This window comes from Lepidochelys kempii, chromosome 1, assembly GCF_965140265.1.
Source record: "Lepidochelys kempii isolate rLepKem1 chromosome 1, rLepKem1.hap2, whole genome shotgun sequence".
Taxonomy (NCBI): domain Eukaryota; kingdom Metazoa; phylum Chordata; order Testudines; family Cheloniidae; genus Lepidochelys; species Lepidochelys kempii.
This window is the reverse complement of record NC_133256.1, coordinates 325,223,273-325,239,408: the sequence shown is the minus strand read 5'-3', so window position 1 is coordinate 325,239,408 and position 16,136 is coordinate 325,223,273. Positions and strand designations below refer to the sequence as shown.

The 16,136-nt window shown below is 40.0% G+C and overlaps 1 protein-coding gene across 11 annotated transcripts in view; it reads right to left on the bottom strand.

Annotated features, from left to right (window-relative positions):
- SRPK2 (SRSF protein kinase 2) overlaps positions 1-16,136 on the bottom strand; it is a 310,240-nt gene that overhangs the window by 64,745 nt on the left and 229,359 nt on the right. For all 11 annotated transcript variants that reach the window (XM_073328503.1, XM_073328508.1, XM_073328505.1 and 8 more), the window contains 3 exons: positions 14,783-14,808; positions 13,165-13,411; positions 528-1,001 (listed from right to left, as the gene is read on the bottom strand). In XM_073328503.1, the coding sequence (XP_073184604.1) occupies positions 528-1,001; positions 13,165-13,411; positions 14,783-14,808 (747 nt within the window). The remainder of the gene's footprint in view (positions 1-527; positions 1,002-13,164; positions 13,412-14,782; positions 14,809-16,136) is intronic.

Sequence of the window (16,136 nt, the reverse complement as noted above, 5' to 3'; positions counted from 1 at the left end):
CAGTGCACAGCATATACTATACTGACTCTAGTAACATGCATTACAATAAGGTAAACATTGCAAAATACAGAAATATCCATGCATGTGTCTGCTTAATTTACATGGCACATCTATCTAGGTACTTATATGATTCCCCAACCTGTAGGTCTGAGCACCTATACAACAATTTAACCTAGTCTTAAAAATACATTAAATATGCTGGAGTTAAAATGAAGATAATTTCCTATTCTGGTTTCTGGCAATAATTAAGACATAACTGACAACTTAAACCAGCCAAATGGATGAAATATTAAATTTCAAATGATTATAATTGAGATTTACTATTAACAGAATATACAGAGCAAATAAGCAAAATATTCTAGTTTAAACTAATTTCATCAGTATCCAAATAAAAAGCAAGCTCTCAATGCACACGTCACTGAATAGAGTTATGGCACACATACAACATTTAAATCCATTCCAAAGTACGATTTCATCTACAATTCTGAGATACACAAAAGCATTTACAAGAGGAGGCAAGTACTTACTTTTTGGCAAGTCTCCAGTACTAGACGCTGAAACTGTTCTGCTTCTATCCTGAGATGGGCTGCTCTCATCTCTTTCAGTTACAGATGATCCCTCAGAAACAGCTGAACCACAAGCTACAGATTCTAAAGCTCCAGAGAACATTGAAGCTGAAAATTCAGAGAACTGTGACTCAGGAATTTTATGACGTCCATTTGGCAATTCACCATTAAATTGTTCATAGGAGCTACTATAAGAATAATCATTTTTTGCATTTGGCTCATTGAAGTTATACTCCTCAGGGTTTGGGCACTCTTCCTCTTCTTCATCTTCAATCTGTTGTTCCAGTAAGAATGGGCCATTTACAATATGGCCATTTGTTTTGGGGGATTCTATCCATGTAGGGTCTGTGTTAACAAGTTCCTGTTCAACATCATCATCTTTCTCAGTGTTTTCTTTTTCTGTGTCTTCTTTTTCCTCCTGATCTTCTGCTTCACCTTAAGAATGTAATGAACAACGTATTAGATAGTACATCAATATACCTTTTTTGAAATTATGAATTTTCATGATCTTTAACTCCTCAATAACTACTAGACTTCAGTGTAAAGAAACACTTGAATACACAAAGATTTCAACTTTAACTTGAAGTCTTTATTTCATTTATTAGGCATCTCATTTCACTTTTTATTTGGAAATGCTTGTGTTTTACAACTTTGATTATTTTCCAATTTCATCTTTATGTTTTAAAAAAAATATTTTTCAGCAAAGCTAACAAGTGATCATTATTATTCACAATTTGTATTATGGTAATGCCCAAAGGTCACATTATGCTGGATGCGGCACTAACACTCAGGAGAGATGGTCCACCTTCAAAGAGCTCACCATCTGCAGCCCTGATCCTGCAGGCTGTTACTTATGTGTGGAGAGCTGTACCTGTGTGGAGCCCCAGTGAATTCAAAGGGGCTCTGCATGGGCATAATTAGAGCCCTACCATATTCACAGTTCATGCTGGTCAATTTCATGGTCATAGGATTTTAAAAATCATAAATTTTGAGTCAGGACCCCCATTTTGACAAACGCTGGTCTCCCCCGTGAAATCTGTATAATAGAGGGTAAAAGCACGCAGAAGACCAGATTTCATGGGGGGAGACCAGATTTCACGCTCCATGATGCATTTTTCATGGCTGTGAATTTGATAGGACCCTAGGCATAATGGTCTGCATGCTCAGGACAGCTTGCAGGATCAGAGTCTACACTGAAACAAAACACATGTGGACATACCAAACAGCAGGAGAGAATGAAAGAGGAAGGACAAGGATAATCGTAAATATGATCATGAAGTTACATAGTTATGTGTACAACTTAGTGGCTCCAAATCTCTATTTGTTAATATAAACAAATGAAGCATCATATAAAGAGCAGCACAGATGTGTCTCAGGAAGGGATCTGAGTAAGAGGGCAATGGCCTTACTGATTAGTTCAAGGGGAACATTATATGGCGGTAGGGTAAGAGAAAGCACTAGTAAAGCTGAGGGAGAAGAGGCCAAATAGGCATTCAAGGCTAGCATCACTGTCAGAATGAAGGGAGTGGTGGCAATGAGTTAAGAGTGGATAAGCAGGGAAGAGCACAGTTATGAAGGTCTTTGAAGGTAAGAACAAGAACCCTGAATCTGATACAGTGGCAAACAGGGAGCCAGTAGAGGGACTCAAAGAAATGCAAGATATTGCCAGAGTAAGAGACAAGAAAGGTGATCCTAGAAGCAACATTTTATCTGGAATGGAGAAGGGCAATGTGAAGATTGGGGAGACCAGAGAGAAGTTGGTTACAGGAGTGGTTTTCAACCTTTTTTCATTTGCGGATTCCTAAGAAATTTCAAATGTAGGTGGGGACTCTTTTAGAAATCTTAAACAAAGTCTGTGAACCCCCATGGGTCCACGGACAGCAGGTTGAAAACCACTGGGTTACAGTAATCAAGACATAATGAGGGCCTGAAAGAGAGTGTTTAGCAACATGGGAAGAAAGACAAAAGGCATATCTTAGAAATGTTATGGAAGAAGCTGCAGGATTTGCAGATAATTATAATAGTAATAAATTACTTAGATGTGCACAGAAAGGGAGAGGTGGAATCAGAGATGACTCTATAGCTACATTAATTTTATGTAATAAAGATGCAACTTGTTGTTCTGTTACTTCCTCAGGATACTTAGTTATGTCAGCATTTGTAGTAATAATAGATTTTCAGGACCTAAGTAAAATGATTTATATTTAATTAAAGTCTCTTTAATTAAGGTTGTTTTTACCTCATCGCCATTTGATCAGAGAAAACTAGGACTGTCAAGCGATTAAAAAAATTAATTGGGATTTATCATGCTGTTAAACAATAATACAAAATCATTTATTTAAATATTTTTGGATGTTTTCTACATTTTCAAATATATTGATTTCAATTACAACACAGAATACAAAGTGTAGAGTGCTCACTTTATATTATTTTTATTACAAATATTTGCACTGTAAAAAACAAAATAGTATTTTTCAATTCACCTAATACAAGTACTGTAGTGCAATATCTTTGTCCTGAAAATTGAACTTATAAATGTAGAATTATGTACAAAAAATAACTGTATTCAAAAATAAAACCATGTAAAACTTTAGAGCCTACAAGTCCAATCAGTCCTACTTCTTGTCCAGCCAATCGCTCAGACTAACAAGTTTGTTTACATTTGCAGAAGATAATGCAGCTCGCTTCTTGTTTACAACATCCACCTGAAAGTGAAAACAGGGGTCCACATGGTATTGTTATAGCTGGCATTGTAAGATACTTACATGCCAGATGCGCTACAGATTCATATGTCCTTTCATGCTTCAATCACCATTTCAGAGGACATACGTGCATGCTGATGATGGGGGCTGCTCGATAACAATCCAAAGCAGCGTGGACCAATGCATGTTCATTTTCATCATCTGAGTCAGATGCCACCAGCAGAAGGTTGATTTATTTAATTTTTTTTTGGTGGTTCAGGTTCTGTAGTTTCTGCATCGGAGCGCTGCTCTTTTAAGACTTCTGAAAGCATGCTCCACACCTCGTCCCTCTCAGATTTTGGAAGGCACTTCAGATTCTTAAACCTTGGGTCGAGTGCTGTAGCTATCTTTAGAAATCTCACATTAGTACCTTCTTTGTGTTTTGTCAAATCTGCAGTGAAAGTGTTCTTGAAACGAACATGTGCTGGGTCATCATCTGAGACTGCTATAACATGAAATATATGGCAGAATGCGGGTAAAAAAGAGCAGGACACATGCAATTCTCCCCCAAGGAGTTCAGTCACAAATTTCATTAATGCATGATTTTTTTAACGAGCGTGATCACTGTGGAACATGTCCTCTGGAATGCGTGGTCGAAGCAGGAAGGGACATACGAATGTTTAGTATATTTGGTATGTAAATACCTTGCATGCCTGCTACAAAAGTGACATGAGAATGCCTGTGCTCACTTTCAGGTGATGTAAATAAGCGGGCAGCATTATTTTCCATAAATGGAAACAAAGTTGTTTCTCTTAGCACTTGGCTGAACGAGAAGTAGGACTGAGTCGACTTGTAGGCTCTAAAGGTTTACATTGTTTTGTTTTTGAGTGCAGTTATGTAACAAAAAAAAATCTACATTTGAAAGGTACACCTTCACAATAAAGAGACTGCACTACACTACTTGTATTAGGTGAACTGAAAAATACTATTTCTTTTGTTAATCATTTTCACAGTGCAAATGTTTGGAATAAAAAATTATATAAAGTGAGCACTGTACACTTTGTATTCTGTGTTGTAATCGAAATCAATATATTTGAAAATGTAGAAAAACATCCAGAAATATTTAATATGTTTCAATTGGTATTTTATTGTTTAGCAGTGTGATTAAAACTGCGATTAATCACGATTAATTTTTTTTTAGTTAATCGCATGAGTTAACTGCGATTAATCGACAGCCTTAGAGAAAACCAATTCAGTGTGTTTTATGGTTTTTATTTAAAAGCAGAAACAACTATAAGGCTAATTTATTATACTTCCCTAAAGTACTAAACAATACGAAAATCAGATTGAGTTACAATGTAGACGGCATTAATCCAATCAAGGAGTTAACAATAATACAAATCAAAACTGGTTAACTAACAAGAAAACAATGAGATCAACAATTTATCAAATCACTGCAGAAGCACAATAAATAATCAACTCACAAAACTAATATAGTACCAATGATTAAATGGCTTATTTAGTCATACACAGACTTCCCATCCCCAACCCACATCCTGCAAAATGGCTAAGACAAGTCTTTCCTGGCAGGCATCCCCGTATCTGTTAAGGAAACAAAAAGAAGCAAAGTTATTCAGGAAAAGAAGGAGGATCTGCTCTTTTGGCTCAGATACCGTCATGCAGTGGGTGTTATCTGCTGACCAACTGGCTGGTCTGCAATGTCTTTGATTCCACTTTCTCTGGGAGGGAAAGTAGAAGTATCTGATTGTTGCGGTGGTGACCTCGGGAGGAGCACACTTCTTCCTTGTTTATCTAGTCCTTTAAGGTAGAAATTCAAGCTGATAATTTCCCAGAGGACAGACCACCTCAGTAATCTTTGGACCAAACTGGGGATCACAGGTTTGCATTCCACCTTTACTGTCCAGCCAACCCTGGTCGAGTGAGGTAAATCTAAACACTCTTGGGGCCCTTCTTCCGGGGGACTGATTCTTTGTCACATCCACAGCTCCTGATATTGTGTGCCAAATGCATGGCAATGTAAAAACAAGCATCCTGGAGGTTGAAAGCTGCAAACCAATCCCCTGGATCTAATGACAGTATTATTGAAGCTAGGGTAACCATCCTGAATTTCAAATGCGAAATGAAGGTGTTGAGCATTCTGAGGGCTAGGATCTTCTTTGGTATGAGGAAAAATTTAGAACAGAAGCCTGACTCTCTGTAAGGACCAAGAATTGCTTTGAGAACTGGGAGAGAATTCTATTCTAAAAAAAGCTTATTATGAGACGAGATGAAAAGGGAGATGGAAGGTGGGAGAATGGTAGGTGTAAGTATGGAAATGAATCCTGTAGCCAAATGATATCATGCTAGGATCCATTTGTCCAATTTTAGGCAGTTTCATCAGGCCCACCGATGGAGTAGATACACCCCATATTGGCCAGGAAGGGGTTAATAAGATTCTGTGGGCTCAATAACCCAAACCCCATTACAACTGCAAGAACTGTCAAGCCTAGAAGGAGGCATTAAAAGAGGAAAAAGCCCAGCTCAATAGTGGCTGACTGGCAGAAGGAGTGGGAGGGCCTGGTTGGGACCACAGGAAACATACCAACAGCTTGGAGGAAGGCTGGCCTAGGCCAGAGGCTATCCTGAGACCGTTAGATGCCAGAGCTTCCTTGGGGGTAGGTATATCTGGTGCAGGACCTTTATATTTGCTTTGTTCATCATAACTAATCTACTTTCCTTTGGGGATCTGTAGAGGAGTGAGCCCAGGAAGACCCTGTAAGAAAGGGACTAGAGACAGGTTGAGGGAGAATTTAATAGCCAGAACTTACCTGCTTACTACAGGATCCCCAGCTGGAACCCAACAACAGAGGGTGGGCCTAGGTTCCCCTATCAGCCCGCTGAGGATGGTAACATGAAGATCCCTGGAAGCAAGGATCCAGGCCTGAGACTAAATTACTGTTTTGCTGGACTTGATTTACTCTGGAAGGGGTGGGACTATATGTGACCTGGCTGAAGTGCCATGTCATGAGAAGAAGTAGATGACTACAGGGCCACAATGGCTGTAGGCAGGGACACCAGAGGAGAAGACCCTGCTATGCCACACCCAGCTGCCAGGGGACACACTGGCCATGAGTTACCTATCTATACTCCCAAAATAGGAAAATACAGTTCCCAAATAGTAGGCAAGAAGAGAGAAGGGAGATCTGGTAGAATGATCAATTCGCAGCTCCTCATTGGATTGTCAAAAGGAAGACTTACTAGTTGTAGCCAGATATGACAAGGAGGTGAGGCTTCTGAAATTTTTGTCACTTCCTTGGGGGCTCAGAAGGCCTCTAGTACTATTAAGTAACTGGAATAATCTTCTGTCTAGGGAAGGACTGAGATCTATTGTATCTCCTCATTATTGTAGGGACAAAAATGCCAAGGGATCATAGTGTCAATAGGAAATCTTTGAGCATGTGCAGGGACTCATCAGTTTTCTCACTGAAGAGGTTGGGCCATCAAATGGAAGATCCTCCAGATGACTGAATCCACAAAGTTTGATGCACAACTACTGATGTTTCTATCCAGTGGGAAGCTATATCAGCAGCATACAACACTGTCTGCTACAAGGACCTTTCTATCAGCTGACCTCCAATGATTAACAACTGGAACTGCTCTCTGTATTCCTGTGGCAACTTATCAATAAAGTCTGTGAATTTATTATAATTAATAAAATCGTTTTTGGCCTTGGGAACCAGACAGTTTGAAATCCTGAGTTTGTAGGTTTGCAGATGAGTAATTTTTTCATCCAGGCATTTCAGTTCTTTTTCATATGGTGTCATCTAAGGGCTTGTCTATAGAGTGGGGTAACATGCTACACAGGGGTCAGATTTGAAAAGTACAATAATGTGTTGCACATTAATTGGTCCATGTTGAACCAGCTGATGTGCATTAAAAGTGTTCCCTAGTATGCTTTAACATGGTACTGTTTTAAACAGCACTATGTTAAAGCACATTAGCAAGGTCTACACAGACCAATTAATGCATCGCATGTTAGTATTCTTTAGAAATCACACCCCTCCATAGAGCACGTTCCCCCACTGTGTACACAAGACCTTAAAGTGGTGCTGCTTACTCCATTCATTTGTGGCCACAACTAGTAAACCTTGGACCAGGTAGGAAAAAAGGTATTCCACTCTCTTAAGATGGCAAATACTACTTTCTGTCCCTCTTAGACATTGGAGAAATAATTACTGGAGTCTGTCAGACAGATGTAGGAGGCTCTAATAGCACCACATTAACAGGCAGGGCACTTCACCCTAGCATGGTAGTATGTAAGATGTCTAAATGTTTATGAAGTGCTTCCTGAACATACTTCAGCAGAATCTGGGAAGTCTCAGCTACTCATTTCATTAGGTCCTGAAAAATCCTATAATTGTCCGGACATGACAGTGGTGAAAAAATCATTGCCTCATGTCAAGAGGAGGTGGCAGTGGCAATGGCTTGTGGAACTTACATGTCTTCCTCTGTGGGATGTTCTTCCTCCGCTGACTGCTCCTCTAATTGTTGGGTTTGCACTGGGCGTTCCTGAGACTGAGTGGGCTGACATCTCTGAGTCACCCACCCCCCACCAAGAACATGAGGATGTATGAGGTAATGCTTCCTCTAAGTAGCCCAGGGATTCCAAAAAGGCGACTGAGGGGTACTATATGAAAAGAGGAGGGGCCCAAGGAGGTGGGTATCATTGCACTTGGTAAGCCAGAAAACTCCACCTACAGAATGGTGCTACATCCTAAATCCTCTTTCAAACTGAATATCAGGGGATGGCTCCCAACGGGAGAAATTAGACAAATCTACATCACCTTGATGTCAATCTGATGAGGACTATGAGACCTGAGACTCAAAAGGAGGAGGAGAAGAAGCAGGAGTGGTAAGCAGTAGAATCTGACTTACAATCAGTACCAGAGAGTCAGTTGGTAGCGGTGAAAGTCTTGTAACTTTCCTGGTGTCCATTGTACAGGAGATCAGAGGGATTCAGATCTGAGGCTGTCCATGTGGAACAAGCTAACAAATAAATTTTTAACCTTGCTTCCCTGAGCTTTTTTGGTTCTCTTAGAGAACGATTTGTAGACATAGCAGTTGGCAGGGATCTGTGACTCTCCTAAACAAGAAAAAGCAGTGATCATAGAATCACAGAACTGGAAGGGACCTTGAGAGGTCATCTAGTCGAGTCCCCTGCACTCAAGGGAGGACTAAGTATTATCTAGACCATCCCTGACAAGTGTTTGTCTAACCTGCTCTTAAAAATCCCCAATGATGGAGATTCCACAACCTCCCTAGGCAATTTATTCCAGTGCTTAACCACTCTGACAGTTAGGAAGTTTTTCCTAATGTCCAACCTAAACCGCCCTTGCTGCAATTTAAGGCCATTGCTTCTTGTCCTACCCTCAGAGGTTAAGAACAACAATTTTTCTCCCTCCTCCTTGTAACAACCTTTTACATACTTGAAACTGTTATGTCCCCTCTCAGTCTTCTCTTCTCCAGACTAAACAAACCCAATTTTTTCAATCTTCTCTCATAGGTCATGTTTTCTAGCCCTTTAATCTTTTTTCTTGCTCTTCTCTGGACTTTCTCCAATTTGTCCACATCCTTCCTGAAATGTGGCACCCAGAACTGAACACAATACTCCAGTTGAGGCCTAATCAGTGCGGAGTAGAGCAGAAGAATTACTCCTCGTGTCTTGTTTACAATACTCCTGCTAATACATCCTAGAATGATGTTTGCTTTTTTTGCAACAGTGTTACACTGTTGACTCATATTTAGCTTGTGACCCACTAGGACCCCCCAGATCCCTTTCCATAGTACTCCTTCCTAGGCAGTCTTTTCCCATGTTGTATGTGTGCAACTGATTGTTTTTTCCTAAGTGGAGTACTTTGCATTTGGCCTTATTGAATTTCGTCCTATTTACTTCAGACCCTTTCTCCAGTTTGTCCAGATCATTTTGAATTTTAATCCTATCTTCCAAAGCACTTGCAACCCCTCCCAGCTTGGTATCGTCCGCAAACTTTCTAAGTGTACTCTCTATGCCATTATCTAAATCAGTGATGAAGATATAGAACAGAACCAGACCCAGAACCGATCCCTGCAGGACCCCACTTACTATGCCCTTCCAGCATGACTGTGAACAACTGATAGCTACTCTCTGGGAATTATTTTCCAACTAGTTATGCACCCACCGTATGGTAGCTCCATCTAGGTCGTATTTCCCTAGTTTGTTTATGAGAAGGTCATGCGAGACAGTATCAAAAGCCTTACTAAAGTCAAGATATACCAAATCCACTGCTTCCCCCCATCCACAGGGCTTGTTACCCTGTCATAGAAAGCTATCAGGTTGGTTTGACACAATTTGTTCTTGACAAAGCCATGCTGACGATTATTTATCACCTTATTATCTTCTGGGTGTTTGCAAATTGATTGCTTAATTATTTGCTCCATAATCTTTCCAGGTACAGAAGTTAAGCTGACTGGTCTGTAATTCCCCGGGTTGTCCTTATTTCCCTTTTTATAGATGGGCACTATATCTGCCCTTTTTCAGTTTTCTGGAACATCTCCTGTCTTCCATAACTTTTCAAAGATAATTGCTAATGGCTCAGATATCTCCTCAGTCAGCTCCTTGAGTATTCTAGGATGCATTTCATCAGGCCCTGGTGATTTGAAGACATCTAACTTGTTCTTTCCCTATTTTAGACTCTGATCCCACCTCATTTTCACTGGCATTCACTATTTTAGATGTCCAATCATCACCAACCTTCTTGGTGAAAACCGAAATAAAGAAGTCATTAAGCATCTCTGCCATTTCCACATTTTCTGTTATTGTCTTTCCCCCCCCCCCCCCATTGAGTAACGGGCCTACTCTGTCCTTGGTCTTTCTCTTGCTTCTAATGTATTTGTAGAATGTTTTCTTGTTTCCTTTTATGTCCCTAGCTAGTTTGAGCTTGTTTTATGCCTTGACTTTTCTAATTTTGTCCCTACATACTTGTGTTATATTCATCCTTTGTAATTTGATGCAATAGTCATTGAGGGGAAAAGCCTCCCACAAAAGTCACAAAATTTAAAGCCAGGGGATTTTGGCATCATTAAAGAAAACGTCCCTCACTAAAAGAATAAATGAAAGAGGGGGAAAAAATCAAGGAGGAGTAAAACCCTTTAAATAAAACTACACTAATCACAGATATAGCCAAGCAGCCAACTCTTATATTATACTTTCCTCAGGCTTGGCAGAATTTGATTTTTTTAATATAATTTCAACAGATAATATCAGTGTTTATTTTTAAGCTTTTTTATCCTTATCAGTTTAAATTCTCACAGTTGGGGGGTGTCAGACAATAATTATAATAATGACAGTAGACATGAGATTCATACAGGTAAGCTTTGTAACTATTAAAACACAAATTGTCAACATGTCAGAATATCTTAAATCAAACTCATGACAAATTCTCAAGCAGCATTTTTCTTACTTTGCCTATCTGTAAATTGTGATTATCAATTAATCCATTTTTGTTAGTGTGTGTACAGTGAAACCAATGTTTACCAACATTTACTGATAAAAGTCCAATTCTTCCAAGCCTAACTATACTATATACAAAGAAAAATATCCTAATACTACCTAAATGCATTTACAAAATGTCACGCCAATCACATCAACAAATGCGAAAACACATGGGGCTGGCAGTGAAAGGGGGACTGGCAGTAGCAGTAGCAAGGGAGGGAGTCGCTGGCCAAGGAACAATAAGTAGCTCCTCATGGGAGTCTCTGGCACCCTTTGGCCAGCTGGAGGAGAAGGGTGCTGATTGGCCCAGATCCAAGAATGTAACCCAGTGCAGGGGCCATGTGGAGCCTCTTTTGGCTCCATTCCAGCAGCCCACCTTACCCATTTGAACTAGGAATGGGAACCCGGCCTGACAGATGTTCTGGGTCAAGCTGACCACCTGTTTAGGGGGTCAGGAAGGATTTTTTTCTCCCATGGGCAATTGGCAGAGAACCAGGGAGTTTTTTGTCTTCCTCACAGTGCCTGCAAGCCACAGTGGGTTAAGTAGGAATATGCCTGGTGCCTGACTAAGGTACTGGAGTGGTGTTGCTTACTCGTTGCAACTTGCAGCCAGTTTCCAGTGCAGTTAAGAGACTAAAATGAATGTTTCCCAGAGGTAAAAGACCTGGGATTTTGGTGATGGGCCTTGGGCTCATCTGATAGGATGAGACCTTGTGGTCTTTGTGGGCCAAGGTCAGACCTTGTGGCCATTGCAAGCTGAGGTCTCTCGGGGGGAAGGGTGCTAGGACACACAGAGCTGACTCCTGGGGGATAGGCTGAGGAGAGTCTACTCCACGTTAGGGGTTGTATGATAAGCTCTGTAACCCTGACACCACTTACAGGTTATATAGGGAGGAGCCCTGTAATCCCCACAATGGAACCAATTAAATGTCTGATATAGGACAGTATGGGTGATGGGCGGGTAGTGCCCCTCCCTTGTGTTAAAAGTTTAATAAAAGTTGTGGCCTGCCACTTAATTCCATGCATGTGTCCATCCTCATTTTGTCGCTGTATCCACATGAATGAGAAAGCCAAAGCTAAGGAGTGTAGACACAGAAATGTTCCATCTCAGGCCAATTGGGATGAGAAGGAACAAAAATAGTAGTTGGGGTCTTCTATATCTCCCGTATAATGACGAGAGTAGTCCAGGTGCATGCACAGATCAGGAGGATACTCCTAACAAAATATACATCTGCAATCTCTCATGCATGGACATATGTGCAGCAATGTTCCCTCTAATTTTTTCTGTTCATGTGTGAAATGAATTTTATGTGCACCAATATCGAGGTAATGTGTGGATGTGCGCCACCAGTAGAAACAAACAACCTAGATATAATATATATTTTTAATAAGTTACCATAAGGCTAATTACTCCAGCCAGGACATGTTAGGCATTTTAGAACTCACTATTCAAAGAATTAAATTTAAGCATAAGAGAGAAATAAAAATTATGAAATGCACAGACCCATCAAAAAACTCAAATAACAGCACTTTGAAAGAATAAAATTACAAAGAATACGTGTGCTTTGCAGGAAGTATCAAGATGTAACAACAACAACAATACAAGTATGTATTGGGAGGTGAGAGAGAAAGAGAGACCGTGTGTGTGTGTGTGTGTGTGTATGTGTGTGTGAGAGAGAGACACAAACACACACTCTGAGCGTATGTGAAAGACCCCTTTAAGTAGATCAGCACTCACAAATCCGAAGCCTGCTTGTTCAGACACAGCAGTAACCGCCAGCTCATCCCACTCCTGTGCCCTAACATGTTCCCCTCTTCCACCCCCACCCCCCCGCACTGCCTGTGGAGATGGGGTACAGGAGTGGGGTAGGGGACATCCTGACATCAATGACCCCTCTCCCCCACCACCCTGCTTTGCACAGCAAGCAGGCGACTCCTGGGAGCAGCTGGCCAGGGCCTCCAAGGCAGAGGGCAGGAGTAGAGCAGCAGTGGGGGCAGGGGCACCTGAAGTGTGTGACACTTGATAGACTGCTGGCTGGCCAGGCAGCTGCACAGCTTAGAAGGAACTCAGATGTGCAGCTACAGTTGAATATACATATGGACAAGCACCTCAAGAACAGCAAAGTAAAAATGTTAAATTTCTCTCTCTCACCAACAGAAGTTGGTTCAGTAAAAGATATTATCTCACCCACCTCATGCCTCTAATATCCTGGGACTGACACGGTTACAACTACACTGCGTATAATATAAAACCTATTCGTTTTAGAGATTTTGTGGGATTAATTCATAATTAAGATAAACCAGTTTCAGAAAGTACAATTAAAGTTCCATCTCAGTCCCAACTCAAAATTAGTTTCAGTATCAGAGTAAAATAGAAGTTACTAACCATCTTCATTCCCAGGCTCTTCATCTGCTACCTCCTCTAAATCAGCTGTTTTTAGCTTGACCTCTGGGTGGTACTCATCTTCTTGCTCATTTGATGGTACACCCAAGGTTACATTTTCTTCTATTTTTTTCCTTTCAGCTTCTCGCTCCAGTTCTTCTATTTCCTGCAGGCGTTTCTCTAGTAGCTCAGCTTGCCTCTTCTGTTTTTTTTTCAGTTTTTTCTTTTTGTTTTTAGATATTTTCCCAACCTACATTTAACGAAGATAAACAATGTCAACTGATTATTCTTCCAATCATCTCACATCAAAGTTTAAATAATTTTTGATAGCTTTATATTTGCAAATTCTCGATATTATGTATGATATTAAAGTATTTATGTTCTCTATTTAATTTTCATCTCAAAAAGCACTTCAGATTATATAAAGCAAAAAAAGTTATGTGGGACATAACCTCAGGCCAGGAGTATTCTACTAATTAAACTAAAAAGCAAATTATATGGAAAACGGTACAGTAGAATTGACTTTATTCATTTAATCTTACTCAACAGCAACCTCCTTAACCTTTAGACTATTATTGATCACGTTCATGCATATGGAACGTACTCTGCTAACAACGTAAAAATGTTTTATTATTCTTCCAGTATTCCAATTCAGGGGAAAAACAGCTGCTAACAATCAGAAAATGGCTGTAAAAAGGTGAAGAAATTATTTTAGATCATTCACATGTTGTTTAGTTATAACTCCGTAAAAATGAAAAGCAGTTTTATTACCCACTTCATGTCAAAAACATATGCATCACTAATGGCAGAAGGAAGTGATAAAAGCTCTAATTTTCTATGCCATAAGGAATGAGAAAAGGAACTTCCAGGTACAGTAACAACAAGCAGAAGAAAAATTAACAGATTAGAGATAGCAGATTGGTGTAGTTTTACTGTAACATTTTGACTCCATTTTTAATTTTAATTAGGCATCTTTTGTATTTTGAGTTTTCTAATATATATGGAAGTTTTTTTCTTGTGGTCATTCAAAATAATTGATTTAAGTGTAGGAAATGAAGCGCAAATTTCTGCTCTGAAAGGTTCATGAATAGACCCCATAATCTTCAAGCAACTGTGCAGCACAGTCAGAAATAGATCACTGAAGTCAATGGGACTGCTCACAGTGCATAACATTAAGCATGCAGGATCAGGATTATGCCATAAGAAAGATGAAAAATGGCAATTCCTCAACTTCATTCCACATGAAGCTATTATTACAGCTTTGGAGACTGCTCAAAAATGCATCAACAGTCATGATAGGGTAAATATTGTGTTTAAAAACTGCAATTATGTATTTTGCCTATAATTCATATTTAATTCTTTTTTAAAATAAATTTATCATTACTGTGAAAGAAAAAATGTACCTTAAAAAAGAACTCCTAGACCACTCTTGATAACAACTTGCTACAAAATCATGAGAAATGAACAAAGACTGCAGAACTGCACAAAAAGTGCTTGTTTAAGGACAAAAGCTATAGTCAGAGGAGCTTCTGTATAGAATGTAAAATGTCAGTAGTCTAACAGTTAATATAACTAAAGGACAGCAAGATGCTTTAGATATGAGTTATATAAATATACTTACAGGCTTTTGTTGTGGGGCAGTACTCACTAAAAAAGAAAAAATAAAGTCAAACTCACAGGAGCATGTAAGTACATTTTAGAAAAGGATTCTGAAATAAAATATAAAATATAATATATTGCAAACCAGTGCCTTTTTGTATTTATCAGTACGCTAGTATTGTGTCTCCTTAAAAGTATCCACAAACTTAAAACAATTAGTTGTCTTCATTGGAACAGAGGTGATATGCTGTGGATTCTCTATTACAGGCAATTTTTAAAGCAGACTGGATGTTTTTCTATAAGATCTGCTGTAGTTCAGACAGGAATTAATTCACGGAAATCCTGCGGCCTATACAGGCAGTCAGACAAGATGAACACAGTGGTTCTTTCTGGTCTTATCCATGAATCGACACATACTGTCTTACTGTTAACAGCCTGCTCATTTTCCTACTTTAAAAACAATTAGTTTTAAAATTTGTCCATCTAAATATAGTGATCAATATACTATGAGAATAAAGCAAAAGTCTCTTATTCAGAATAACACAGTTTAAACAAAATTATTGCACTAGCTGGGTTAGGTCAGGACTCTTAAGCGAGTCCTGTCTAGCCTTCCTGCTGCCAGAAACTTGCAGCGATCCCAGCTACTCCTATGCAATTCAACTCCCCATGACCAGTTCCTGACCTTTCCACCAGGCTGGAAACCAGCAGCTGGGAGGCTCCAGGCACTCAACCACTCCACCCCAGTGGACAGCCCAAGCAACAGAAGGCTGTCATTCAAGAAGTTTTAAAGTGGCCTTTTCCTTCCCTCCTACCCTCCTCCCACACCCCACCCGGGCTACCTTGTGAGTTATCTCCCTATTTCTATAATCAATTAATAAAGAATACATGTGCTTTAAACTATAGTGACTTTATTTCCTTTGCAAGCAAGCTGTGATCAAAGGGGGGAGGGTGGGTGGCTTACAGGGAATTTAGAGGCAACCAAGCGGGCGGGTTTTCATCAAGGAGAAACAAACAGAAGTGTCACACTGTACCCTGGCCAGTCATGAAACTGGTTTTCAAAGCTTCTCTGATGCGCAGCGCTTCCTGCTGTGCTCTTCTAGCCGCGCTGATGTCTGGCTGCGTGTATTCAGCAGCCAGGCAATTTGCATCAACCTCCCACCCCGCCATAAACGTCTCCCCCTTACTCTCACAGAGATTGTGGAGCACACAGCAAGCAGCAATAACAATGGGAATATTGGTTTCGCTGAGGTCTGAGCGAGTCAGTAAACTGCGCCAGTGACCCTTTAAACGTCCAAATGCACATTCTACCACCATTCTGCATTTGCTCAGCCTATAGTTGAACAGCTCCTTACTACTGTCCAGGGTGCCTGTGTACG